The sequence below is a fragment of the Cynocephalus volans genome, chromosome 12, assembly GCF_027409185.1.
Source record: "Cynocephalus volans isolate mCynVol1 chromosome 12, mCynVol1.pri, whole genome shotgun sequence".
NCBI classification, from domain to species: domain Eukaryota; kingdom Metazoa; phylum Chordata; class Mammalia; order Dermoptera; family Cynocephalidae; genus Cynocephalus; species Cynocephalus volans.
In genome coordinates, this window is record NC_084471.1 from 6,127,732 (window position 1) to 6,155,624 (window position 27,893).

A 27,893-nucleotide genomic window follows, 5' to 3' on the forward strand; every position below is an offset into this window, starting at 1 on the left:
ACCCCGATCCCCGAGCCAAGTTGATTTGATAAAGAATGGGCCACTTGACTCAAGCCAGGCCAGCAAGACGCCTCTCCAAGAATTGCACCGGGACCCTTAGGAGAGAGGCATCCAGCACTAAAGAAAGGCCCATAAGAGCCTGGAGCATCTGGGGACCATCTCTGTTATTTTTTAAAAAAGCCTTATCAATTATTTAAAGCCCCCGTTCCCTCTGCATACCCACTCCCCAGCCTCAGCCTATCTGCAGCCCCAGGGGTGTTTCCTGCTTGCCAGTGACTGTGGACCAGCTCTGCCCAGGCAACTCTGCAAACCCAGCCATTCAGAGGGCGGCAGCCACGCTTTCTCCAAAGAGGTCTGAGTCCCAGACTCGAGAGGGGGTTCCTCTTCCAAATTCTTCCTTCCTTGGGTATTCTCATGCAGCCCTAGGTATTCCTTAGAGATTACTTTCTACCCTCATAGTTATTACCCTGTTAGCTACTAATTGTTTATACTAGACTTTTTCTTTTCAAATTATTGCGTGGTTCCTGTTTCCTGATTGAAACCTAGCTGACATACCTTATATCCTGAAAACTTACTAAATCTTCTTATTTGTTCTGGTAGCTGTTTTTTTAGATCCTTTAGGGTTTACCACATAAACAATTATATCATCTGCAAGTAGAGTCAGTTTTACTTCTCTCTCCCTAATTTTTATGCCTATTATTTTTCTTGCCTTATTGCAATAGCCAGGACCTCTACTACAATTTTGAATGAAAGTGGTGAGACTGAGCATCCTTGTCTTGATTCTGATTTTAGGGGGAAAGTTTCAATAATTTGACCATTAAATATGTTATTTAGTAGATTGAAGTTCCCTTCCATTCTTAGTTTGCTTAGATCTTTAAAAAATCAAAAATCATTTTTAAATGTGTTCTTTTTTCTTTTCTTTTGGTAGATGGCTGGTACAGGGATCAGTTCCTGGACCTTGTTTTTTATCAGCACCATGTTCTAACCAACTGAGCTAACCGGCCAGCCCCTTGTTTTTAAATTTTGTCAAATGCTTATACTACATCTATTTTTTAAACAATAGGGGCATCTCTTTTATTCTGTAAATATGGTGTTTTATATTTATCTTCAAATGTTAAACCAACCTTGACATTCCTGGAATAAATTCTACTTGGTCAAGGTATAGTAAAAATTGCCTTATTTGATTTGCTAATATAAGTATTTTTATATTTTTATTTATGAGGAATATTGACCTATAGACTGCTTTTCTTTGCAATGTCTTTGTCAGATTATGGTATTAAACAAATTAGAAATGTCCTATTTTCTGAAAGAGGATCTTTATATGTGTTAGAATTTACCAGTGAAGCTGTCTGGGTCAGGAGTTTTACTTACGGGAAAGTTTTTTTTTTTTAATTTTGAAAATTTCAAAATTTTCAATGTGTTTAACATACAGGGCTATTCAAATATTCTATTTCATTCCTTTGGGTATATACCCAGAAGTGGGATAGCTGGGTTGTATGGTAGATCTATCTGTAGTTGTTTGAGACACTTCATACTGTTTTCCATAGTCACTGTACTAATTTACAGTCCTACCAACTGTAAATTAGAAGAGTTCCCCTTTCTCTGCATCCTCGCCAGCATTTGTTGTTCTGTCTTTTTGATTATGGCCAGTCTAACTGGGGTGAGATGGTATCTTAATGTGGTTTGATTTGCATTTCCCTGATGACTAGTGATGTTGAGCGTTTTTCAAGTACATGTTGGCCATTTGTGTGTCTTCCTTCAAAAAACGTTTGTTCAGCTCTTCTGCCCATTTTTTAATTGGGTTATTTGGGGGTTTTTTTGCTCTGTAGTTGTATGAGTTCCTTGTATATTCTGGATATTAGTCCCTTGCAGATGTATGGTTTGGAAATCATCATGTTGAAAGGATACATACACTCCCCAGGTTCCTCACAGCTCTATTTATAATAGGCAAGATATGGAACCAACCTAAACGTTCATCAGTGGATAACTGGATAAGGAAGATGTGGTATATATGCACAATGGAATACTACTCAGCCATCAAAAAGAATGAAACTCTGCCATTTGCAGCAGCATGGATGAGCTTGAAGAATATCGTGTCAAATGAAATAAGCCAGGCACAGAAAGAGAAATACCACATATCCTCACTCATAAGTGAGAGCTAAGAGAGAAAGAAGGAAGGAAAGATCACAGTGGTGTGTTGAACTTGCAGAGGGAGAGAACAGATCTAGGGTTGCCAGGGCAGGGGTGGATGGTGGGGAGAGGGGCACTGGGAAGAGGTTGGGTGGGGAACACACGGAATAAATGCATTTGAGGTGGTGATAGCATTGATTTGCTCACCACATTGTGGGCATGGCTCCTGATGGTCAGCTCTCGACCCATGAATATGTATAATCAATAAAAATTTTTATAAATATATATTCTATTTCATTTTGTTTCAGTTTTAGTAAGTTGAATTAGTCAAGGAATTTGTCATCTCATCTACATTGAATTTTGGTGTAAACTTGTTCATAATACTTTTTATTATTATTTTACTATCTGTAGACTCTAAAGTGATAATTGCTTTTTCATTCTTAATTTGTGTTTTTTTTTCCTGAGGCACTAAATTTTAATTTTATTAATTATAATTTAACATTAAAGAGTCACAATAATGGTAATATCATGTTAAAGAAATAAAATTACATAGCAGCATGTGGGTAATAGCTACCATAATGGTACAGAGTCTATATTAAGCACATCCTACCTGAATCTTTCCCTAGGCAGGGTCTGCCTCCCTTCCACGAACCCTCAGGTTGACTCAAGATGTGGGCCACTCTCCACAGCACATTTCTGACCCTGAACTGCACACATGGCCCTGAGCTATTTCAAATCTTGCTTGTGCCCATGTTTTCTGTTACTCTGAAAGAGCAGGTCTTCTTGGGTCCCCATAGGACTTGGTAGAGCTAGGTGATCATAGGAGCCAAGACCACCCTTGTCCATGGACCTCTGGAGGACCCTCTCCCTAGTGCAGGACACTGACACTTTATCTTGATCTGTCTATCTAGAGGTTCATAAATTTTATTTATCTTTTTGGATAACTAACTTTTGGCTTTGTTCTTTTTCTCTATTGGGTTTTATTTGTTGTCATTGTTGATCCATGTTCTTTATTTTCCTCCCTTTTTCTTTTTTGAGTTTACTTATATATTTCATTTTCTTAAGGTACAACACTAGTCATTGATTTAAAACTTTTCTTTCTTTCTTTTCTAATAGAAGCATTTAGATTTCCTTCCAGATACTGCATTAACTCTATTTCACAAATGTTGATATGTTGCATTAGCATATATTCAGATTATTTTGAATTTGAATTCAAATTATTTTTTCACTTCCATTATGATTTTGTCTTTGACATGTGGATTATTTAGAAGTATGGTTCCTTTGTCTTTTTCTTTTGAAATTTTCATGTATTTTGGTTTTTCCTAGATATCACTTTTATTCCCAATTTTATTTCATTGTGATATTCACATGATTTTAATTCCTTTAAATTTACTGGGATTTCTTATATGTCCCAGAATTTTGTCTACATTAGTAATTGTGTCATGTGCACTTGAAAATAATGCATATTCTTCTGTTGTTGGGTGTAACATTCCATAAATAGGGATTAGCAGGTCAAAGTGGTTGATAGTTTCATTCAGATTATATGACTTTACTTTTTGTCTAGTTGATCCTTGAATTGCTGAGAGAAGGGTACAAAAATAAAATCTCCAACTATGATTTAGAAATGTCTGTTTATACTTTTAATTCAGTTGTATTTTCTTTATTTCCTTCCTGTATTTGAAGTTCTATTATTAGGTTCATTCACATTTACCATAGTTGTGTCTTCTAAATAAATTGCCCATTTGATCATTGTCAAAAGATCCTCTATATCTGGTAATACTTTTTTGTCTTAAAGCCTATTTTATCTAATGCTTATACAGGCACCCTGGGCTTTTCATGCTTACTGTGTGCTTGATATTTCTTTTTGTGCACATTTACCTTAAGCCTATCTTTATATTTAAAGTGCATGTGGTTAAGTCTTGCCTTTATATTCATTTTGACAAAATCTTGCCTCTTGATTGTACAGTATAGCTCATTAACATTAGAGATAATTATTGATGTGGTTGGTAACTTTATTATGTTTTCTATTTGTCTCCTCTGGTTTTTCATTTCCCTGTTTATCCATTCTTGCCTTCTCTTGGACTAAAAAAAATTTTTTTTATAATTCAGTTTCAATTTTTTCAGCTATACCTTTTACTTATTATTTTATTTACTGATTGATTGATTGGTAGCTGGCCAGTATGGGGATCTGAATCCTTGACCTTGGTGTTATGACACCCTGCTCTAACCAACTGAGCTAACCAGCCAGCCCTAGCTATACCTTTTGGCATTTTGTTTTTTTAGTAGTTGTTTTAGGGATTATAATATACATCCTTACCTTTTCAATTTACTTAGGGTTTATATCATACCACTTCATGCAAAAGATAAAAACCTTGAAAGTAGATAAGTTCCTTCTGCTATTACTAAATGCTATAATTATCATGTGTATTATATCTATGTATTTTATCAGTCCCACAGGACTAATTATAGTTTTTGTTTTAAACAGCACTGTTTACTATTCTAAAATTAAGAGGGAAAAGTAATCCTTTATGTAACTCAGGTATTTACCATTTCCAGTATTCTTCATTACTTCCTAAATATCTAGGTTTTAATCTTTTGTCACTTCCCATTAGCTTGAGAAATTCCTTTGGCATTTTTTTGTAGTCCAGATCTGCTGGTAAAGAAATCTCTTAGTTTTCTTTTACCCCCCAAAATGTTTTTATTTAACCATCATTACTAAAAAATATTTTTGTTAAATATTGAATTTTTTTGACACTTTCCCCCTCTTTTGGGCACTTTATTGTTCCTTTACTGTATTGGAACAAGATATTGTCCCACTGTCTTTTGCCTTCATAGTTTCTGCTGGTAAGTTAGCTGATTTGGATTGTTGGTCTTCTGTAGGTAATGTTTCGTTTTTCTGGGTTCTTTTAAAATTATATCTTTATCTTTCATTTTCAGCAGTTTCATTATGATGTGCTAGGTGTAATTTTCTTTGTATTTTAGCCAGCTGGAGCTTTGCCGGTTATCAAATCTGAAAATTTCTCTTTCACCAAATTGAAGATATTTGGATCCACTAATTTTCAGATATTTTATGTGCCCTTTTCTCTCCTTTCTCTTCCTCTGGAGATCCAATGACATGTGTGTCAGTGTTGGGCTGCATCACAGACCCTCTGCCCCATCCTGTGCAGGTCCTGAGTCAGGTAAGTGAAAGAAAAACCAAGCAGCTGCCAGCAAAGTGGGCATGCTTTATTCTTCAGATGTGAGCTCTGCTGACCAGCGGTTCAGAGCTGCTGCCTTCCATACTGAAGTACACAATAGCGGCAACAGGCCAAGGGGTACACGGGGTCACATGCACACTAATTCTACTCTTACATCGTTTGTTTACAACAGATGTGCTGAATCATGCCCAGCCGGATATGAGGTGAGAGGGCCTGACCAAACCAACTCCATTTTCCTCACACTCCACCCGTTCAGGGTCTCTTGCTGTACAGTCTATGCATTTGGAATCTTCTGTGATGTTCCCTTAGTGAGGATAAATGACCCTTGCATTCACATAACCTCTGTACCTATTGTACATTCTACACACCTTGAAGATTGTCCCCATAGCTCTATCCTTTCAACTGCTAGCCACGAAAACCCCACTCATACACATGTCTGGTTAGTAGTTGTCATTGGGGTGATTTTCCACAGGAATCCTGCAGCCACACTGGTAGGAAACTTGGTACATATTCAGCAAGCTGACACATTGGCCACATGAATGTATCTATGTGTCCAGTCAGCTCTGGTGCCTGCAGCCACAGTACATGGGCAAAAAGATTAAAAAGTTATTGGTACCAATAGAGGGAGTTCTCATCCCTCTGGCAGAATACATGCCAACTTACCATCCTGGAAAGAACGGTTGCAGGAACAGGTGCTGTGGCCCTATGCAACAGAGCCTCCACTGGAGAGGGCCTGCCCTCCTGTCGGCCATAACCACCCTGCCCACCCCTTCAGGGATGGGGGTTGGGAGGATAGCCTTAGTCCCTTTTTCAGAAGACCATTGTACTGTTCAGTCATTCCCACTGCCAGGGGATGATACAGCACATGTAACTTCCACTGAATGGACAACTGAGAAGCCCACTTCTATACTTCATGTCCAGTAAAGTGGGTTCCATTATCAATTTCTATGACTAGGGGCTGACCGTACATGGCCGTAAGGCTGTTTGATGCTTTAATAGTGCTTGCCTGGTCTGGGGCCTTACTAGACCATACAAACAGAAGACTAGTAGTCACATCAATGGCTGTGAAGATATACCTGTAGTTAGTTCTCCGACTTTGGCAGTGATCCCACAAGACCCACCTGCCACCATGTCAGGAGTATCCTCCTCTCAGGTTTTCTGCCTATCTGCATGTGGCACCTGGTGAGCTATCAAGGGTGTATCTGCCCATCAGGGGCATTCTTTCTTAGGTTTATGCAGCACCTGGTGGGCCATCAACCACATGGTCTTGCAGCCAACATGCTGCATTCTCCAAAGTAGCCACCCAGCTACAGCAGTGCCTGGAGCTCTCTCCAGCCATTGTACCTTAGCCAGTGTATCAACATCATCATTGCCTGGACTGGCTAAGAGGAAATGTCCTGTGACATGGAAAAGACTTATTTCCTTCTCATGTCCTAATTCCCATAACTCCTGCTACATGGCTTGTCCCCACAGAGGTTAGTGACCTGCCAGCCACTGCTGATATTTCCGAGTACATATCCAAAGGGTAAGACCCTTATATACGGCCCACTCATATTGTTCCAAATGACCTAGCAGCATTGGAGCCGCCTTGGTTAAATCTGCAAGAGAATCAGAGGTTAGTAAGACATTGTGTATGTATTGAAACGTAACCATGCTGGGCCTAGTCTACCTGGTTAGGTCTCCAGCAACTAAACCATGACAGATGGTTGGGCTATTCAGATAGCCTTGGAGCAACATTTGAAAAGTCCAGTGCCTTCCTTCCCAAGATGAAGGCAAACTGACCTTGGCTATCAGCCGAGATTGGAATAGAGTAAAAGGATTTGCAAGGTCCAGTACATAATGATAAGTTCCTGGCTGAGTCATCAGCTGATCCATCAAGTTGTGAATGGAAGGCACAGCCACATGCAAAGGAGGCACTGCTTTGTTCAGATCTTGATAGTCCACAGTCATCCTCCAGGTCCCATCAGGTTTTTTCACTGGCCATACCAGGGCATTAAAGGGACTGTGTGCAGGATGAATAATGCCAACCTTTTCTAACTCCAATATAGTGGCACCTATCTCTGCACATCCTCCCAGCAAGTGATACTATGTGACATTCACCACATGCCTTGGCTTGGGTAATACCTGTGGGTCATGTTTAGCAAGTCCCGACAACACAGGCTTTACTGTCCGTATCTGCAGCTGGAATTCTCCAACCAGCTGTTTGCAGAAGCAAACCATAGAGTACATCTATACCCAAAATGTATTCAGCTACTGGGAATACATACACAGTACGTACACAAGGGAGAAATCACCGTATGCTCAGCAGCAAAGACATGGCTTTGACTATAATAGTCTGTCCTCTATCATCGTCAACATTCACTATGGCCCCTGGAAACTTATCTAGGTTGCCATGTATCAGGTGTCCACCAACACCAGTACACACTGCACATTTATCCCTGACCAATGTATTGCCAGTTCAACGTGAGGCCTCTGGTCCTTGTCTGCTCCCAATATATGAGCACCTCAGCCTGGTTCCTAGCCAAAAGAGTACAGTCCATCCACCTCCACACAAGTAATCAAAAAATCCTTCAAATACACTGGGTGTACCTTGTCACCTGTTTCTGGATGTTTAGCAAAACGCTTTTCTGGGTGCAATTGTTGGACTGCATTTGGTTGCCGGTCGATTTTTTTCCCCATCAACTTCTGCTGTAAGCAAGTCAAACCATGTCTGCATATGGCTGGTCTTGCTTGGTCCCTTCAGGGTAAAATCCTGAGTATTTCTTGGGTGTTCAGTCTTCACCACCTTTTGGACCCCCTTTGCTTGTCTCTCACCTCTGCTTCACCCAGACTGGCCACCATGGTTGTCACTTCATGCATAGGATGACCAACGTATGGGGCCAGTATGGCCATTAGTGACCCAAAGGATGTCGATGGAGCATTTTGCAGCACTACGTCTCTCATGCTGCCTGTACAATGTTCATCATCTGGGCCACGGGTGTTCACATTAAACATGGACTGTCACATCCCCAGCTCCCAAATCACTTGGACCAGCTTGGCATACGTTTACCATTTACTCATGGTTTTGGGAAGCTCTCCGATGATTGTCCACACGGTCTGGATGGCTGCATTCACCCAGTCCATCAAGGAGTGCTTATCCTGTCCCGGTGCATATCTGCGGCTGTTCTGTAGCCGCTGCCGCAGGGATGGGTGTGTGGTGATGGAAGCCAGCGCTTCCATCTCCTCACCAGAACACATCATGCCATCCACCTGTCGGTCCCACAGCTGCAAACGCCAAGCAGCTAGGGGTTCATCCTGTTCCTGGCAAAACCGTTTCCTAAGTCCACCAACTCAGCTCGAGTGTAGGGGACATTAGTATATTGGGTCACTTGTGGATTGCCTACTGGTTGCCCGCCTTGTCCTATGGGCTATTCATGCTTCAATTTCTAATGCACAACAGGTCGTGCCAGGGGGAGCACAGTCTCCCCCAACTCACCATCAGTTTCGTCATTGTCCCCAGCATCGAAACAGGAGTGACCTTTTGCTGTAGTTCAGCCTCCAGAACAAGTACCCATGCTTCCAGCAAGTCTGCTTTTTGCTGCAAATCTTGAAGCCGCGCCACTTCATGGAGTGCCTGGTCCATGTTGACACGTAGTACAGTGAGCAACGGCCAGACCCTGGCCAACAGGAAAGCGGCTGCCGGGTACCACAGACTCGAGGGCAGCCACCTTTCCTCCCCCTCCCGAGGAGCTAGTGGCTCCCTTACCTGCTCGGAATCCTGATGACTGTGCCAATTGTTGGGCTGGATCACAGACCCCTCTGCCCCATCCTGTGCAGGTCCTGAGCCAGGTGGTCGAAAGAAAAACCGAGCAGCCGCTGGCAAAGTGCACATGCTTTATTCTTCAGACACGAGCTCCGCCGACCAGAGGTTCAGAGCCGCTGCCTTCCATATGGAAAGTACACGATGGCGGCAACGAGCCAGGGGTACACGGCACGCATGCGCACTAACTCCGCTCCGATGGAACTTGTTTACAAAAGATGTGCTGAGTCATACCCAGCCGGATATGAGGCGACAGGGCCCGACCAAAGCAATCCACTTGCCTGCAGTGAGGCATTTGGATAATGTCTTATAGGTCTCGGAGGCTCTTCATATTTTCTTAATCCTCTTTCCCTTTGTTTTTCAGATTGGGTAATTTCCATTGATCCGGCTTCAAGATCATTGACTTTTTCTTCTGTCATCTCCATTCTCCTATTAAACCCAGCCAGTGTCTTTTTAAAAAAATTTCAGATATAGTATTTTGCTTTCCTAAAATTTCCCTTGTTTTTTATGATTTGTAGTTTTAGTTTTAACTGAGATTGTCCATGTTTTCATTTATTGTAAGCATATTTTTCTTTATATACTTGAGGGCATTGCTAAATCTTTGACTTATTTCCAACATCTGCATCATTTTAAGGTTGGTTTCTGTTGATCGTTTTAGAGTAGGTGATGTTTTCCTGATTCCTTGTATGATGAATAATTCTTAATTGTATCCCGAACATTGTGAATATTTTGGGGGGTGGGTGGGGAAGCTAGCTGGAACGGGGATCCGAACCCTTGACCTTGGCTTTATAACACCACGCTCTAACCAGCTGAGCTACGGACGTTGCAAACATTATGTTGTAGAGACCTTCAGTTCTATTATATTCCTCCAAAGAGTATTGGCTTTTGTTTGCTTTTGTGAGCGTTTAACTTGGTTGGGTTCAACTTGCAAACTCTGTCTATTGGGAGCTCAAACCTCAGTTCAGTTCTTCTATCTTTAGCCGGTGTCTGTCCCACACGTGTGGCACAGAGATCAGGCAGAACACTGAACAGACTTTATACACAGAATTTGTGCTCTCCCCGTCTGGCTTTCTCCTGTCTTGGATTCCCTACTCACTTTCCAGTGTCTGTGGTTGTCCCAAACTCTGCCCTCTGTTTTTCAAGCCTAAAAGACTGTGCTTTTCTAGTGGAGATAGAGCCACTCTCCTAGAGGTGCTAACTTTGGCCTGGCTCAGGTTAAAAGCCACGTAATGGAAGCTCAGCCTGTGCCATTCACGTTTTCCAAGTGCGGACTTTCCTCCATAACCTGTATGTTCTCATTTGTTCTCCAAGGCCCTCAAGTCATTGTTGATTTTTTGATTTTGATGTTTGGTATTTGTCCAGAGTTCATAAATGTTACCTGTGGAAAGGTCAAGTCTTGCAGGAGCTATGCAGCCATAGTGCAAGTGAAATACTTAGATATATTTATTACATATATAAAAATTACAGAAGTAGTTAAAGACTTGTTTGTTCTTTTCCTCTATGAAGAATTTGATGTGTCTCCTTCCTATGCATTTTTAAAAATTCTCTTTGTATATATATTGTTCAACATGTACAATATTGTCCAATCTGTGAGCAATATTTAGGATAGTTTGGGGAGTTAAAAATTTTACACATGTGGTGCCAGCTGTATTAATTGTTCTGCAACTTTTCTCTCTCTCAGTGTATTATTTTGGAATCTATACATGTTGATCCATTACACATCTATTTTATTCATCTTAACTGCAGGACTCCCTTTTTATGGGCACACCCCCAATTTATCTGCCATTTCTTCTACTCGTGGACATTTAGGCCGCCTCTAACTCTTTTCTCTGGCGACAATGCTGTGGTGATGTCCTTATACCCACTTCTTTGGCTACTTACCTAGACATGCAGTGCTTTAACTTCACCAGCTTGCTAAATTGCTCTCCAAAGTGATCGTACCGATTCCTACCAGCAGTATATGAAAGTGCCCATTCCTCAAAATATTAACAATGTTATTTGTGGGTGGTGACATTTCAAGTGATTTTTATTGTCTTTTTTATACTTTCTGTTGTTGAATTTTTTCCCTTGAGCAGTTATTATTCTTATAACAAAAAAGAGAAGCTTTTTGCTAAAAGCAACAGCAGAGGTGCTCTTCCTCTCATGCCCTCTTCATCCCGGGGAAGAATTCCACCCTCTGCTACCCGTGTCTCCAGCCTAGGGGTGTCCGTGACTCTCTCCTTTCTCTTCCACCTTGCACCTCCCTATGCTCTGCATGTACTGCTTTAGTTTCTTTCTTTCTTTCTTTTTTTGGCAGCTGGCCACTATGGGATCCGAAGCCTTGACCTGGCATTACAAGGCCATGTTCTAACTAACTGAGCTAACCATCCAGCCTGACTGCTTTTGTTCCTAAGTATGCTCATTTATGCATTTATTTTCTTGTATTCTCTCCAACTATTCAGCCAGCCCCTTGAGGGCAGGACACGTAACTTACTCCTCTCTATAACTGTGAGATTCTCATTGAAGCACACAGGAATTGCAGAGTGGATACTGCCTTTCCCTCCCCACAAATGAGAAAGACCTCAAAGAACTTAGCCAGGTCACATACCCACGGTGTGGGACAGAAACCCAAACAGATCCTTCTGACTTTGAGCTTCCCCTGCTGGGCTAAACAACTTGCCGAGGGTCACACAGCTGCAAATCTGAGCTGGTACCAGAAGTGGGGTGCCTACTTTTGCTCCTCCAGTGATAGCAACCTGGCTGTCTTCAGGAGACACCGATTCCTTGGTGTGCTACAGACATTTATGTCTGGACAGGATTCAATAATTCATTGTGGATGTCAACTCCAAGTTCTGGGAAGCCTGCCGAATCTCTGGAGTCACTTAAAATCTCTGTTGTTTCTGCAGAAGTGAATGTTTGGACAATTTATTCTCTGCGTCCTGTCAATAGAGACACCCTGGGGTCCTCATTTCAGCATTGTGTCTTGTTGTTTTAAGCTGAAATGCAACAACATGCTTCCAACACATTATCACTGTAATCGTTTTCTTTTGCTGTAGAAATGATTGGGAAATTGTGCTTTGATACAAGGGAAGGGTGACAGGGCCACACAGTGCTAAGCTAGGATTCCACAGTTATTGTCTGTAAAAGGGAAACTGTTATCAAAGAAGCTGCAGGAGAACACCTTGGGGCCACCTCTAGGAGTCAGAAAATTTGAAACATATATTTCACGGATGTGCATTTCACGGTAAACCTCTCTGCATAATGCATGAGATTTGATTTAATGTCATTGTTAATTCTAGTGCTCATAATGGTGTGCTCTTAAGGGAGCCATCATTTTTATTTAGTTTTCTTTTTTTCTTCCCCTGGCAACAGAACTCTGAGGCCGTCTTAGGGTTGTTCTGAATTGTGTGAGCACAAGGCACCTTCCTGGGGAGGCGGTGCAGGTGCTTGGCGCGGCTTCTCTAGAGGCTGTGGCCCGTGTGCTAGGCGACGTTTGTCTCATGCTCTTGGGGAGCCCACTCAGGCCTGGTCTACACTCCCCGTGCCTGGCTGTGGTTGGTCAGAGATGGAGGGTTGTGTTTAAAAAAGAAATAAGAAAGAAAGAAAAGAAAAGAAAAAGCCTGTGTAGCAGAATAGAAAAGAAATGAAACAATAATTGGTTTTCAAGATGAGCAAGAGAATCTTTCCGGCCCAGGTAGGCTGGGCGTGACAGAGAACTAGAAAGAACAGAAAAGACAGGTAATGTAGGAGGAAGGGGCGGGAAGTAAAAACACGAAGCGAAGGGAGAGGGGAGATGGAGACAGATGCTGGACGAGAGACCAGGAGGAGGAAGGAACTGGTGGAGAAAGGGGAAGAGAAGCATCCAGAAGACATGGCCAAGGTTGACAGGCCCTGCTGACTCCCCCGAATGCCCAGGGCTCAGGCCCAGGTCCCCCAAAGCCCGGCCCCCTGGAGCCCTGGGACAGTGAGGGCACTGGCCATGGCCCCCTAGCTCAGTGAGGGCTGGTGCAGGGTGAGCAGAGGGCTGGGGCCTCTCAAAGGACATCCCATGCAAAAGGCTGCCCAGGGCCCCAGCCATCCGTGCACTCCCAGGGGCATCTGCAAACTGACGCCCTCTGGTCAGGGCAACCTGCAGCTGCAGAAGAGGTGTGCTGGGGAGCCTCACAGTGTCGAAGAGCGTGGATGGCCAGCTGGGAGCACCAAAACCTACTTTAAATGCCAAGATCTAGATGGTTCCAGCACAACCGGCACGTCCAGGATCTTGTATGGCAACAGATAAATTTTCCATGTCCACCCTGGGTTGTTCAGGTCTCACTGTCAGCCCCCTGTACAGACACATGGAGGTACGTGGAGGCTGAACCTGCTCAGGGTCACCGTGTCTGACTGTAGTTGGGGCCTCTGTTCTCTGGGCTGGCGTTCTCAGAGCTGGAAGAAGCGTGCAGTGTAAATCCCCATCCTACAGATGGCAAGACCGAGGCCCAGTTGCGTCCCTCTGGCTCCCACAGCTCCATGAAGGTGGAAGAGCACAGGGTTGCACGAGTTTGCTTCCCAGCTCTGCCACTCACTAGCTGTGAGAATTCGGGCACATTCTCTTACTTCTCTGGGCCTCTGGGTCCTCATTTGCAGACTAGGAATGAGACTATCAGAGGACACACAGGCCCGCTCCATGTCCCCATGGGCAGAAACTTCAGGTAGGATTAATTAAGAGGAGGAAATACTCTGCCTGGTGCGTCTGCGAGAGGGAGCCAAGCAGGGCCAGCTGAGCCTGTCCCCAGGAGCCAGCCGCCAGCGAGGTCAGCGACTGGCAGTGAGTCTCTCTGAATCAGGGCGACCAGTTAGCCAGATGAAGGCAGGTCTCCAGTTGGCTTTAGGGAGACATTTGACTTCCATCTGTGGGACTCTTGAGCTATATCTCTCTCAGTTGGTTCTGAGCTTGGACAGGGAAGAGGAGCAGGAATGTTATTTATCGCAGCTCTTTAAGCCCCAACAAAGAAGACCTCCGAGCTGGGGTGCCCTGCACCTTACGAGGTGGTGCGAAGACGGCCTTCTGCACTATTCCTGGCACACAGCAGGGACTCCACGGACGGTGGTGGCGGTTGTCTACTCACCAGCCTGTGGCCCAGCTCAGTCCCGACAGCATCTGTCCACCCTGACAAGGCCGAGCCATCGTCTCTCCCAGAGGAAGATGGATCCAGTGAGCAGCTCCCATCAGAGCTGGGCAAACACTCACGGTGTCCTCGTGACTCAGCCCCAGCCCCTCGGCTCCAGAAACAGCTTCACGAACTTTTAATAGGATCAGTGTCTGCGTTAGTCCGTTTCTGTTGCTTATAACAAAGCACATGGAACTGGGCAATTTATAAGAAAATGAAATTTACTGCTTACAGTTTGAGAGGCTGGGAAGTCCAAGTCCAGGGAACACAGCTGGTGAGGGCTTTCTTTGCTGGTGGCTTCAGTGACACAGGGTCTCACATTGCAAAACGGTAGAGCAGAGAGAGCAAGAGACAAACTCGACTCTCTTCTTTTAAAGCCCTCAGAACCACGCCCCTGACCACCATTTTTAATCCATTCACTACTGCACGGTCCTACCATCCAGTCACCTCTTCAAGGCTCCACCTTTTACCATAATAGGATTTCCCACCTTGTTAACAGTCACAGCGGGGGCCACGTTTCTAATACATAAAACTTGGGGAAAACAATTCAAGCTTCAGTGAGTTTTGGGGGGACATAATTCAATCCACTACAGTGTCCTTAATGACCAAATGGCCAGGCCTCAGAGCTACTGTGCCACGATGTGGACATGGGATGGAATCAGTATTGGAGGATGGCTCAGGAGAAAGGAGAAAACAGTCTCCTGCTCGCAGATCTGATGTGTCCTCAAGTGTGAGGTGCCACACGGTCCCCCCTTAAAAACAGCGGACACAAGCAGAGTAGAAAACACAACCAGTAGATCGGGAGGGGGATTAATAATGTGAATATGTGAGGGGGGGAGGTGAGGAGGGGCCCCCACCCTCCAAGGTCCAGAGCAGAGCCCTGGGCTTAGCAGTGGGTGACCACAAGTGTCCAAATGGCCACCTGGGGTCACTGCACAGGTGGGGTCAACACCTCATCCTAGGCATGGAGAGGCTGACCAACGGGTGTCCACAGTGGATGTTTGTCCTCAGCTCCCCAGCACCCTTTGCCTTCTCCTGCAGTGTGTGACTTGTGCTGACCCTGTGCAGGGGGCAGCCTGATGCTTGTACCCCCCCCCCCCCCCACTGCCAGGCCTGGGTGAGGCTTCATTCCAGCCCAGGGACGGGGCACGTCTCAGGCCTAGCCAATCAGTGCATTCCCTGACCGCAGTGGTTGGTCCTGTGGGCATGTAACCTAAACGTATCCAATCAGGATGAATCTGGGGACTTCTGGCTGGAAATGTGGAAGCAAGACTTCTCAACCTTCGCCACTGCACCTGATGGAAACACACAGCCCAACTTGCAGACCCGAAGGGTCAGAGCCTGGCTGAGACCCTAACCCGTCCTAGAGCCCTCTGGCAGGCTGACTGCATTATGACCAGTTCTCCCCTGTCCCCATGTCCACCCTTTTACTGGATACCTTTGCAGGGCCCTCCCACTGTGACGCTGGGCTTGGCCAAAGCCAGAGGATGTCCTGTGCCAGCCCTTGTGCATGGACGTCTGCCGTGTCGTGAGAATGTGCCCCATTTAGCCTGCTAGGAGGATATGAGTCTCCCCAGCTGATGGCCAGCCCAGCCTGGACATGTGAGTGGGCCCCCAAGAAGACCCAAAGACCCGCCCAGCTGACGCACTGACTCGTGGGCAATAACAAACAGCTGCCGTGTTCAGGGCTAGGTTTGGGTGGTTTGTCACATGGCGCTGCAGCAGCAGGAGGTGACGGGTCCAAGGCCCTAGCCAATACATTCCCATTTTCAGCTAAGCCTCAATGGGTCATGACTCAAAAGAATCACCCTAACAGATATGTCATTTTATCCCAGTCCACAGCTAAGGAACAACGGTGAGGGGCCCAAGAATCAAAACAATAGAATTTTCACTACAAAGTTCTGAGTTCATTTAATGCCTGGTTATTTTCACAGATGGCAAGTTTATAAAACATACAAGTGCACAGACGCACAGACTTTAGTGGGACGTTTCCAGCACGAGGGTGGTCTCCTGGTCGCTGTCACGTTTCCAGCACGTCTCCGGCACATCTTCTGCCCACAGGGCCACCTGGCTTGTGCTACCCTGGTGCCCCCTGGGGGCCGAAGACCTTCTCATAGTACTCGATCAGCAGTTCGGTGAACAGGTTCAGGGGCACAAGGGCACTCAGGGAGGACGCCCCCTGGGACGGCCAGATCAAATTCAGCCCAAAGACACAGGCCAGGTTGGAGCTGTTCATTTTGTTATAAATGCTCTCCCGGGACACCTGGAAGAGACCACACATGAGACAGGAGAGTGGGCCCGAGGGCAGCAGTGGCTGGAATCCCCTCCAAAACCTGGGGAGGGGTCTGTGCTGTGAGAAGAGCACTGAACTGGGAGACGCCAGCAAGTAACTGTGACCGCCTGCATTCATCTCCCTGCTCGGGGCCTCAGTTTCCCCATCTGTATAGGAGGGAATTGGTGTGGATGCCCTGGGGACCCTCTGGCTCTGACCTTCTCCTCAGCACTGCTGCCATCTCTTCCACTCCAGTGGACGAGGGAGGCCCACTCTGGGAGGGGACCTCTAGCACAGCAGACACAGCCAGACGACCTCTCTGACCTCCATGCTAGTTGAACTGGGCACAATCAAGACCAGCGGCATGTGGGGCTCACAGGGACAGAGTGTAATGGCTTGCCACCCCAAAGGGGCTCCCTGCTTGTCTTGGCCAATGCTTACAGCAACCCCAAGAAGTGGAATTCATTATTCGTCATTTTCCAGAAGAGGAAACTGAGGTACAGGAGACCTGCCCAAGGTCACATGGCCAGTCAGTGGCAGGGGCCATGCAGCCCCATCCGAGGGCTGGGCCTGTCCTCTTCCTCTTGCCTTCCTACAAGATCCATGCCGGGGAGACCTGAGAGAATCAGATACGAGAGAACAGAGAGCTGGAGCGGGGCACAGCACGCAAGGACAACAGACACCCTCAAGCCCTGCTTCAGTGAGACAGTGGGGTGCCCTGCCAGCAGCCCCCCGCCTGCTGGCCCCCCAGTCCCCTCTGGGTGAGTGCAAGCCAAGTGAGCCGTGGACCACCCTCCCTGAGCTGCACAGAGGCCCCGGGCGCTGCTGGGCCAACACAGGCAACCCCAAGTCCCACCAGATGTAATAACGTTTGGGCCCTGGGAGGAGGCCAGAGGAGTCAGTGTGTCCTGCGAATGAAAAAGTAGGAGGAAAGAAGAGGGTTAGGAGAGTAGGTGTTAGTTTGGGGCCTCTGAGAAATTATATCAAGTGATGGAAAGGGAGAATGAACTAGATCGTTTTAAAATCAAGAGGTGACGTTTTATCTGATGGACTCTCGTGCGTGACACCTGCTCTACCTGCACCCTCTCCCCTCCCACTTCTGTCTGGTCATCACACCCTCAGGCCACTTGCCACAGAGCAGGGTTCCCGCAGGAGGCCCTGAAGACCCCAGCCAAGCCTCCAACATGGTGTCACTCCCGCTGCAGGACGGTCAGACAGATGCTCTGGGCTCTGCAAGGCTGGGAGCCCACCCCAGGCACAGCTTTTCATGCCTGTGCCCCGAAGCCCCGGGCAAAGGGCCCGGAGAGATGAGATTGGAAGCGGCTGTACAGCAGAGGATCGTGGGCCTGGGGGTGAGGGGAGGACACGTCTGGGTGTGCTGAGGGCCCCCCGTTGACCTCACAGGCTGCTGCTCCGCATGCACCTCTGCCCCGGGGCCAGGCAGCTGAGGCCAGACCCAGAGCAGCGAAAGGTATTTCCTGGCTGTCCATCTCATGCTGCTGTAGTGGGTTGAATGGCGGCCCTGCGAGAGACAGGTCCACCCAGAATCTACGAATGTGACCTCACTTGGAAGAAGAGACTTTGCTGATGTCACTATATTGAGGATCTCAAGATGAGATCGTCCTAGATTACCGGGTGGGCCCTAAATCCAATGACTCGTGTCCTCATGAGAGAAAAGACAAGGAAGATTTGAGACACAGAGTCACACAGGGGAGGAGGCCATGTGTAGATGCAGCCACCAGGAGCCACCAGGAGCTGGAGAGGCAGAAAGGATCCTCCCCAGAGCCTCTGGAGGGAGTGTGGCCCTGTGACACCTTGATTTCGGACTTCTGGCCTCCAGAACAGTGAGATGATAGATTTCTGTCATTTTAAGACACCCAGTCTGTGGCTGTTTGTTACAGTAGTCACAGGAACCTCATCTACTTGGTGACAGGAATCCTCTGCTCAGTCCACAGTGAGGGTTGACTGTGCATCAGGCTCCATGCCCCGGGCGTGGGACACAGCCCCCACCTCCCATAGAGGACCCCAGTAATGGAGGTCGCTGGCAACAACCAAGGGGTGGCCAGGCACAGTGGTGGGCAGGGGCTCGGCTGACCCTGCCCGGCAGGCAGGGAGGGTTTCTTAGCAAAGCTGTTGCCTGGCTGGGCCTTGGATGAAGTCCTTTTTCAGACAGAGAGTGGTGTTCCAGACCGAGGCAAGCAGGGGGCTGGTCTGGGCGGCATCGGTGTGGGGGGACAGGACGCCAGGGCCAGGCACAGAGCCGGCCTCCCCCTGAGCATGCTCTGCCCGCTCACCATGTGCAGGAAGCCCATGAGGTAGCTGAGGACGGCGTAGTTGAGCTCCGGGAGGCTCTGCAGGATCTGGCGGCAGCGGGTCACCCGCAGGCTGCTCTCCACACCTGCAACAGCACGAGGCTCCTTCCTGAGCTGGCTCCAGAGGAGCCGATAGCAGCACCAAGTCCTTCCCCAGGAGAAGGGACTGTCCCAGGGTTGGGCCTGGAGTCTCCACCTACTTCCCGGCCCCATGGCTGTGCTCAGCAAACCCTCTACCTCTGCGAGCTCCATTTTTTTCTTTACACTGGGCACAGAAACTATCTCCCAGGAAGCCGGTAAACCCGAATCACTTTAGAAATTGGAATGGTCTAGACCAGGGGTCGGCAAACTACCACCCATAGGCCAAATCTGGCCCATGGCCTGTTTTTGTCAATAAAGTTTTATTGGAATACAGCCACAGCCATTCATTCACACACCGTCTATGGCTGCTTTTGTGTTATAACGTAGAGGTGAGTAGCTTTATGGCTCACAAGACTAAAATATTTACTGTCTGGCCCTGTACAGAAAATGCTTGCCAACCCCTGCCCTAGACTAACGTTACCTGTTTATGATTCTCAGCACCACAGATGCCACCCTGGGGAAAGTGGTGTCCCACCCCCCAGCTGTACCTGAGAGACCAGCCGGGGTAACTCCCGACCCCACAGCCCCACTGGTGGATAGTGTGGCCTGGCTGTGGCCAGCAGGGGTCCCCAGCCACCTCCGAGCCTGACCCTGGACTAACAGACGGGGGTGACAGCTGAGGCCCTGGGGCCCCCTGGGGTGGCTACATACTAGTGATCCCGAGAATCTGCTCATAGGCCTCGAAGGTCAGCAGCGGTTGGGGCAGCTCTCGCAGGAAGGTCTTCAGGATCACGGCAGGGACGTGAATGTCCCCATAGCTGTCGAAGTTCACAGGTTTCCCTGCACACAGAGCATGGCACGCTGAGTTCTGGACTCGGCCCGGGGACCGCTGCTGTAAAAGGGGCTCTGACGCAGAACAGCTCGAGAACTCCTGCTGCCTCACGCTGGAGCCACTGGTCCTGGGGACAGCTCTGTCCCCACCTGGAAATGGGGGTGCTCTTGCCCCACCAGCCCCCACCCTCACTGCCTCCTCCAGGGCACCGTGGAGGCTGCAGTGGGCTATTGATTTCTCTGCAGTGTGGCTTTGCCCCCAACTAGGATGCGAGCTCTCTGAGGGCAGGTGCTCTCGTCATCTGTCAGTGCCCAGCATGCGGGACGCTGCCACACATAGGCTGGGACAGGCCAGCTGCTGGGTGTCCGAGCTCAGCACTGTACAGGCAGTGACATCTGATGAATGACCATGGTCCTGGGAATGACGAGTGGACAGAGGGCAAGTCTCGTAAGCAAGACAGCCACTGTATTAGTGTAACTGCGACATGTCCTCGGCTCACAGGCCATTTCTTCCTACCTGCGGGTATACACAGGGCAGTTAAGGAAGTTGTGCTGAGCCGGCTGGCAGGGAGTCGCTTAATGAAGACCCCACCAAACAATTTCCCGACCTTCCAGAGTGTTACCCTGGTGTAAGGAGAGGAACCCTAAAGGCAAAATGGCATCGTGTGGCCACCTTGCCCCAGCAACGCTGGGGGTCTGGGCCAAGGGCCCCGCTCTAGACTACAGGGGACTCCTGGCTGGCTGCCTCCGCCCTGAGCTGCTTCTAGGGGCTGGGGTTGGGAGAGTTGTGCTGCCTCCAATAATGGGGCTCTGAGACCCTGAGGGCTGTGTTCACTGGCCGGGTGGGAGGCTCAGGGTGAGGGTCTCTGGGAAGCAGGCTCACCTTGGTTGTAGAGCCTCCGGATCTCGCGGACGGTCTGGATGCTGGCTGATCTCCGGAACAGACCCTCGGTGCGGAGTCCTGCAGGGAGAAGAGCTCCAGGCATCTCACAAGTCCCTGCACGTGGAGCTTCCAGAACATCCTGTGACCCCTCCTCCTGCCTGTGGCATCACCCTCCTGTGGCTGGTAGGGAAAGTTCTCCAGCCCGGCTCCAGTATTTCCCCTAGCCATCCCTCAGCCCCACCGTTATTTATTCCTCTTAAATCTCTTCCATATTCTCCAACCCCACCTGATCCCCCACCTCCATGGCCCCTGGAAAGGGAGAGCAGAAAGTGACAGACCCTGAAGTCAGACAGACCTGGGCTCTGGTCCAGCTCTGCCTCCTACCAGCTGTGTGACCTTGGAGAAAGCACTCAACCTCTCTGAGCCTCAGTGCCTTGTTCATCTACAGAGTAAGGCCACGGGCCTGGAAGAACCTGGTCCCTTGTAAAACTCGCCTGGTTAAGTCAGGCCCACCAAGGTCATCTCCTATCTTAAGGTCAACTGGCTTGGACCTGACTCGCATCTGTGAATCCTCCTCACTGAAGTTCCTAGGTTAGTGTTAGACTGAACATCTGGTAGAATTCCAGGTGTGAGTCTATGCCAGGAGCCAGGAATCAGGGCTACAAGAGAGTTGAAGCTCAGGGCAGGGATTCCACGTGACAAGTGCAGGGGCCACATGGCAAGGAGAGGGGCAGCCTCTTGTGGCTGAGCCAGACCCCTGGCTGACAGCCAGAAGGGAAGCAGGCACCTCACAGCTACGGCTGCAAAGAACTGCATTTGGCAACCATCTGAACAAGCTTGGAAGGGGATTCCTTTCCAGAGCCTCCAGAAAGGAACTCAGCCAGGCCAACACCTTGAGTTCAGCCTGCAAGACCCTGAGCAGAGGACCCAGGCCCAGTGTGCCCAGAGTTCCAACCTAGAGGAATTATGATGAGATCATCAATTTTGTGTTCCAAGCTGCTAAGTTTGTGGTAATTTGTTATGTGGCCAAGGAAGCCAGTACAGCAGCCTCCCAGTCACATGTCACTCAAGCCTCCCTGGTGTCTGCGACTGGCTTCTCCTGTCCAGGTGAGATGTGTGTGGTCACAGCAGCTTTACAGAGAAAAATGTAGTGAAGAAAAATCTCTCGGTACCGGACTGCGAGCTCCCAGAAGCAGACTGTGTGTGTGTGGTGACGTGGCAACCCCACGCCTGGACCAGGGCTGGATCCACGGGGATCCCAATGAGTAGATGTTTAATTAACATATTTGTTCAACACATATACGAGTTCCACTGTGGGCTATTTTGTTTTGTTTTAATAATAAAGGAATTGACAAGATAAAAGAGAGACTCCCTCTCACGATTTCTGATTTGCAGTCTTTACAAACTATCTGAAATATACAACAGAAGGAGAAACACTACAAATGACATCTGGTCAAAGCAGGGCCAGCTCAAAATGACAATCAGATCCCCAGTTACAGAGGTGTCATCCCGTAGACCTCTTTACAATCAGAACACACCATCCCTCAGGCATGCCGGGTACCAGACTGCCAGGGCCCCCAGCAGCAGTGGTTCTTGCTGCTCCTCCAACGCACACACATCCACTCTGCAGCGTCCTGCCTGGACCCCCCAGCCTTGCCAGCACACCTGCACCTGTCGCCTGCCCCTCCAAGGGAACAATTTTCTTCCCATTAAGGAAGCCTCCACTCACCTGCCCTGGGGATCTGAGTTCTGGCCTCAGGAGTCTTGGAGGGGCCACAAGGCTAACCCCTCTCCAAGTCCCTGACCACACCAACCCCACTGGCAATGACATCTGCGAACCAAAGTTTATTATGTCAAAGGAACTGCCATTGATGGAGGGCTTCCTACAGACCAGCACTGTTTGAAGTGCTTTACACACATCATCTCATTTAGGCCTTCCAACAACCCTGTGAGGCAGGCACATCAACCCCACTGGACAGACAAGGTAACAAAGAACCAGAGAAAGTAAGTAACTGGTCCGAGGTCACACAGCTAGTACACAGGGGAGCCAGGATTCAAACCCAGACCATCTGAGGCCAGAGCCTAAGACTGGAGCCACTGTGCTTAAGCCCCTCCCATCCTGGTCACTTCCCCTGGACAGGTCCAACTCCTCTAATTCCCTGGCCTATGGGGTGCTCAGGATCCGAGACGGACCCCCAAGGGAGGTACACCCAGCAGCCCTCACGTCTGCTGGCTGGAGCTGTCTCTCTCTCACCTTTCTCTTGCAGGTACGTCACTGTGAACCTCAGCACAGGCGGGATGAGTTCGCCTTGATTTTTGTCTTTGAGGCTGAGTGGAGAGACAAGAAAGCAATGGTTTTTACCTGGGCTTGATGGATGATCACGAAAAGTACAAGGCTCTGGTCCTCTACACGCCCCTGTGAAAACACAGGACCGAGGAGCCATCCATGTAGAGAGAGATGCAGCCTCAGCCCCCAGGAATTAGGAAGTCTGGTGGCCAAAGGACAGGCCAAAATAATAAAAATGATAGTACAGCATCTGAGAACACCATCAGAGGGATGTATATAACATGGGAAGACCAGGGGGTTGTGGAGGGCTTCCCTGGGGGGCAACTTCAGAGCTGGGCTTTGAGGGATGAGTAGGAGCCTGCCAGAAGACAAAAGAGAGAAGGGCATTTGAGACAGAGGAATACACAGGAAAAGGCCCAGAGGCATGAGAAGGTTTGGCTATGGGGGCAGAACCAGGAGACCTAGACTGGATGCTGATTCAATTAAAAAACATACTTGATAAAAACCCAGTATGTAATCTCAGACAGGTTAACACCCTCAGTCTCTTTTTGGGCTATTTTGAGAGAGAAATTTTCATAAAACAAAACAAAACAAAAAACCTATAAAAGATAATATAAGAGAATGCCCCCCATCCGCATGCATATCCAGCCACACACATGTGTGCACACACACCCACTGAGGTGGCAGAACCAGGTTGTGAAGCCAGGGCTGTCTGTGTGACTCATTTGACTGCCCCTGCTGGCTCCCACCTAACATGTTTGTTTTTCTCTTTCCACATCTGCTGAGCTTTCCTCTCCCTATGGCAGCATATCTGAGAGACTGCGCCGGATTGAAGGAAAATGGTTATAAAGTTAGACACATCTGGCTTGAATCCTACTCTGCCACTTTCTAGCTGAAATGAATATGTATTTTGCTGTTCTTGGGTAATACATTCTTTAAATGCCTATTAGGTTAATTTGGTTGATTGTGTCATTCAAGTTTTCTATAGACTACTGATTTTCTACTTGGCCTGTCAATTATCTAGAGAAGGGTATTGAAGTCTCCTATTAGAACTGTGTAGTCACCTATATAGTTCTACCAGCTTTTTCTCCATGTATTTTAAGTCTCTGTTACTAGTGCATACATTTTTAGGATAATTATGTCTTCTTTAATATTATTAATGTCCCTCTTTATTCCTGGTCTTATTCCTTGTTCTGAAGTCTACTTCATCTGATATTAACAAACCCACTCCAGCTTTCTTTTAGTTGGTGGCTGCATAATGTATCTTTTCCTATCATTTTTCTTTTATCATACAGTGTCTTTTATATTTTTATATATTAAACAGAAGTAAGAGCTTCTATTTTTATTTTTTTTATTTTTATTTATTTATTTTTTTTTTTGTCTTATTTATGACTGGCACTCAGCCAGGGAGTGCACTGGTCATTCCTATATAGGATCCGAACCCGCGGCGGGAGCGTCGCCGCGCTCCCAGCGCAGCACCCTACCGAGTGCGCCACGGGCTCGGCCCAGAGCTTCTATTTTTAAATCTAATCTGGAAATCTCTGTCTTTTCATGGAATGCTTAAGCCACTTACATTTAATGTAATTATTAATATGACTAGGTTTAAATCTACCATCTTGCTCTTTCTTCTTTGTTTCTTTTCCCTCTTTTTTGACTTTGTTTTGCTGGTTAATTGAGTATATTTTACGATTCCGTTTTATCCCTCTATTGATTAATATATTAGATGTATCTTTTCATTTGCAGCGGCCCTAGTTTTACATAACACTAATTTAATGTAATATAGTCTACTTTTGAATGATATTATATCCTGTACTTACAACATAAAAGACTCATAACTATACTTTCATTCCCCTACCCTCTCCTTTGTGTTCTGAAAATCATATATTATACCCTACTCCAACATATTCTAAGTCTCATGCTATTATTTTTGTTTAGTCAGTTTACTTTCAAGGCATTCTTAAAATGAAAAATAAATTTATTTTCTATTTACTTGTATATTTATCATTCCCAGCACTCTTCATTCCTTTGGGAAGATCCAAATTTCCATTTGGCATCATTTCTCTTCATTCTGCAGAACTTCCCTCAACATTTCTTTTAGTGCAAAATCTTCCAAAAATAAGTTGTCTCAGCTTTTGTGTTATCTGAAAAAGCTTTTACTTTAATTTTTGCTAAGTATATAATATTAGATTGACAATTTTAGATTGAGAAATTTAGATTTTTCTTCTTTTAGTACTTTAAGTTGCTCCACTGTCATCTGGTTTTTACCTTTCCAATGAAAAATCTGCTGTAATTCTTATCTTTGCTCCTCTACATGTGGTGTCTTTTTTTCCTCCTTCTACCTTAAGATTTTCACTGTCACTTGTTTTAAGTCTTTCTACTTGTAACATTTTTCACTTTCTCACTGGTTTTAATTTGATTATGATGTGCCTTGGTGTAGTTTTATTCATATTCCTGATGCTTGTATTTCATTGAGTTTCTTGGATCTGTAAGCTTATAGTTTTTGTCAAACTTAGAAAAAGATTGGCTATTATTTCTCCAAATATTTGTCCTCTTCTTTCTGGGACTCCAATTATACACATGTAACACTGTTTAATATTGGGCCACAGATCAGTCTTTCTTTCTTTCTTTTTCTCTTTGTGTTTCATTTTTGATAATTTCTATAGCTATGTCTTCAAGTTCACTAATCTTTTCTTCTGCAATGCTGAATCTGCTATTAATCCCAAACAATGTATTTTTCATTTTAGAAATCGTATTTCCCATCTCTAGAAGTTCTACTTGGTTTCTTTTTAAAATATCTCTTCATTATGTTTATGTTTTCTTCTAGTTTCTTGAACATACAGACCACATTTGTAATTGCTGTTTTTATGCTCCATCATCTCTGTCATTTCTAGGTCTGTTTCTATTGATTGATTTTTCTCCTGGTTGTGGATCATGTTCTTCTGCTTCTGTGCGTGTTTGTAATTTTCCTCTGAGAATTCTACATTGTTGGTTGCTGGATTTTATTGTATTTCTTTGAAGGGAGATTAACTTTGTTCTGTCTTGCACTAAGTCTTTTGGAAACAGGTAGATCCTTTCAAGGATTGCTTTTAATTTTGTTAGGAGGGGTCTAGAACAGTGTTTAGCACGGGGCTAATTTAGCTCCACTAGTAAAGTGACACTCTTCTGAGGCCTCCACCCAGTGCTTTGAGTATTATGAAGTCTTTCCACCCTAGCTAGGGAGAACACTTATCATTCCCAGCCCTGTGTGAGCGCTGAGTACTTTCTGGTCTACTACTTTCCAGTGATTCTTTTCATTTCCTCTCACTTATAAACACTATACACAGATAAGCGCTTGGCCAAAGACTTGAGGGGTGCCTTCTGCAGATCTCAGAGCTCTCTTTTTGTGCAGTTTCCTCCTCTCTGGGACTCTGCCCCACAAATGTTAGCCACCTTGACCTTCCCATAGTCTGAACTTTATCACCTCAATTCTGCAAGAGTGCGAGTCTGACTTCCCCTGCCCTGCTGTGCAACCTGGAAACTCTGGGCAGTAAGCTAGGACAATTGTAGGGCTCACTCTACTTCCCTGTCTCTCAGGAATCACAGCCCTGCACTAACTGCTGTCCAATGCCTGAATAATCCTTGTTTCATTTTCATAAATTTTGTCTATTTCTCTAGTTTAAGGCAGGATGTGTAAATCTGTTCCCTGTTACTTTATCAGGGCAGGAAGCAGAAGTCACCAATTTACTGCTAAAGAGTTTTTGGAGGCAGAGAGGTGGTCGCATGGCCTGGCCAGGGTCCCTATGCCTTCCAGGCTTCCCTGGGTCTCATTCTGCCATGTCACCCAGTGGGACCCTTAGACATAAGGGGAAGGGTAGGGGCACAACTTCCCCTTCAATTCTCCAACCCACGTGTGAACCTCAGCCTCTTCCCTCGGTTCCCTGAGAACAGTTCAAAGTTCAGCAGTTCCCATCTTTATTGGAAAAGTCAGTCGCCTAACATAAACACACAGCGTTACCCCTCGCTAAACACGTTGTTTTGTTTGATGCCACTGGGCCGGGCGGGCAGACAGATTGTTATTACCTCTTTCATAGATAAGGAAGAGGGGCACAGGGAGAGCGAGGGTTCTGTCCATGCCCTCCACTGGCCTTGGGAGAGGCCGGTTATAAATTCAGGCCTCCTGCCCCCCCATCCAGGGTTCCCTCCATGACTCTTAGAGACCACGTGTCACCATTAACAATGCCAACCATCACCAAAATGAAAATTAAAACGTAGCCTATGACATCCATTCTCTTTATAATAGAACACAAGGCTGGAGGTAAACAGGCAAACACAAACCTTTTCTAGGTTCTAAGGTATTGTATTTATCTTCTGGGCCTTGTTGGAGCTAAACTTGACATGAAAATTTTGACTGAAATAACCCTCTGGTGCTTAATTTCTCCTTTGCCACGAGAGAACCCCTGATTTCTCCTGGGCCTCACTAACCCAGCCCTGAGATTCTATGTAACCCCCACGGTCTGGCTCCTGCCTGCAGGTTACTGGCTCTCCCTTGTCTCTGGCTGACGTGTCATCTGTGTTTACATGTCACACACCACCCAGATCTGGGTCCCAGAAGTGTTAGTGAGTTAGGGTTAGGGACACTTCCCTCGCCACCAGTCCTACCTGCCTTAGAAGGCGAGCCTGGGGGTCCTGAGGGGAAGGCACTGGGCACTGGAGGGGCTTCTTCTGGGAGGTAAGGCAGGGGCTGAAGGGAGCAGCAGTGTCCCCTTCCCACCTGGAGCCTCTGTGTTCCAGGGCAAGAAGGGGTGGCATGGAGGTGTGGCTGGACCCTTGGCTTTAGGCTCCAAGAAGCATGAGCTTTGTGGAGGCTGATTCCACAGTATATATCCAAAATCTTAACAATGGTCTCATTCTTTCACCCTGTAAACCCACGCCTAGGAAAATCATCCCAAGGAAATGATTCAGGATGTGTGTGCACGACACGTGTCTGGTTTCA

At 46.8% G+C, this 27,893-nt stretch overlaps 1 protein-coding gene across 1 annotated transcript in view; it reads right to left on the reverse strand.

The window, feature by feature from the left end:
• Positions 1 to 16,495: 16,495 nt before the first annotated feature.
• ARHGAP8 (Rho GTPase activating protein 8) overlaps positions 16,496 to 27,893 on the reverse strand; it is a 67,552-nt gene continuing 56,154 nt past the window's right edge. Inside the window, exons 7-10 of the mRNA XM_063074955.1 lie at positions 22,889 to 22,962; positions 20,635 to 20,712; positions 19,632 to 19,760; positions 16,496 to 16,518 (exon numbers count right to left, since the gene is read on the reverse strand). Of these exons, the coding sequence (XP_062931025.1) occupies positions 16,496 to 16,518; positions 19,632 to 19,760; positions 20,635 to 20,712; positions 22,889 to 22,962 (304 nt within the window). The remainder of the gene's footprint in view (positions 16,519 to 19,631; positions 19,761 to 20,634; positions 20,713 to 22,888; positions 22,963 to 27,893) is intronic.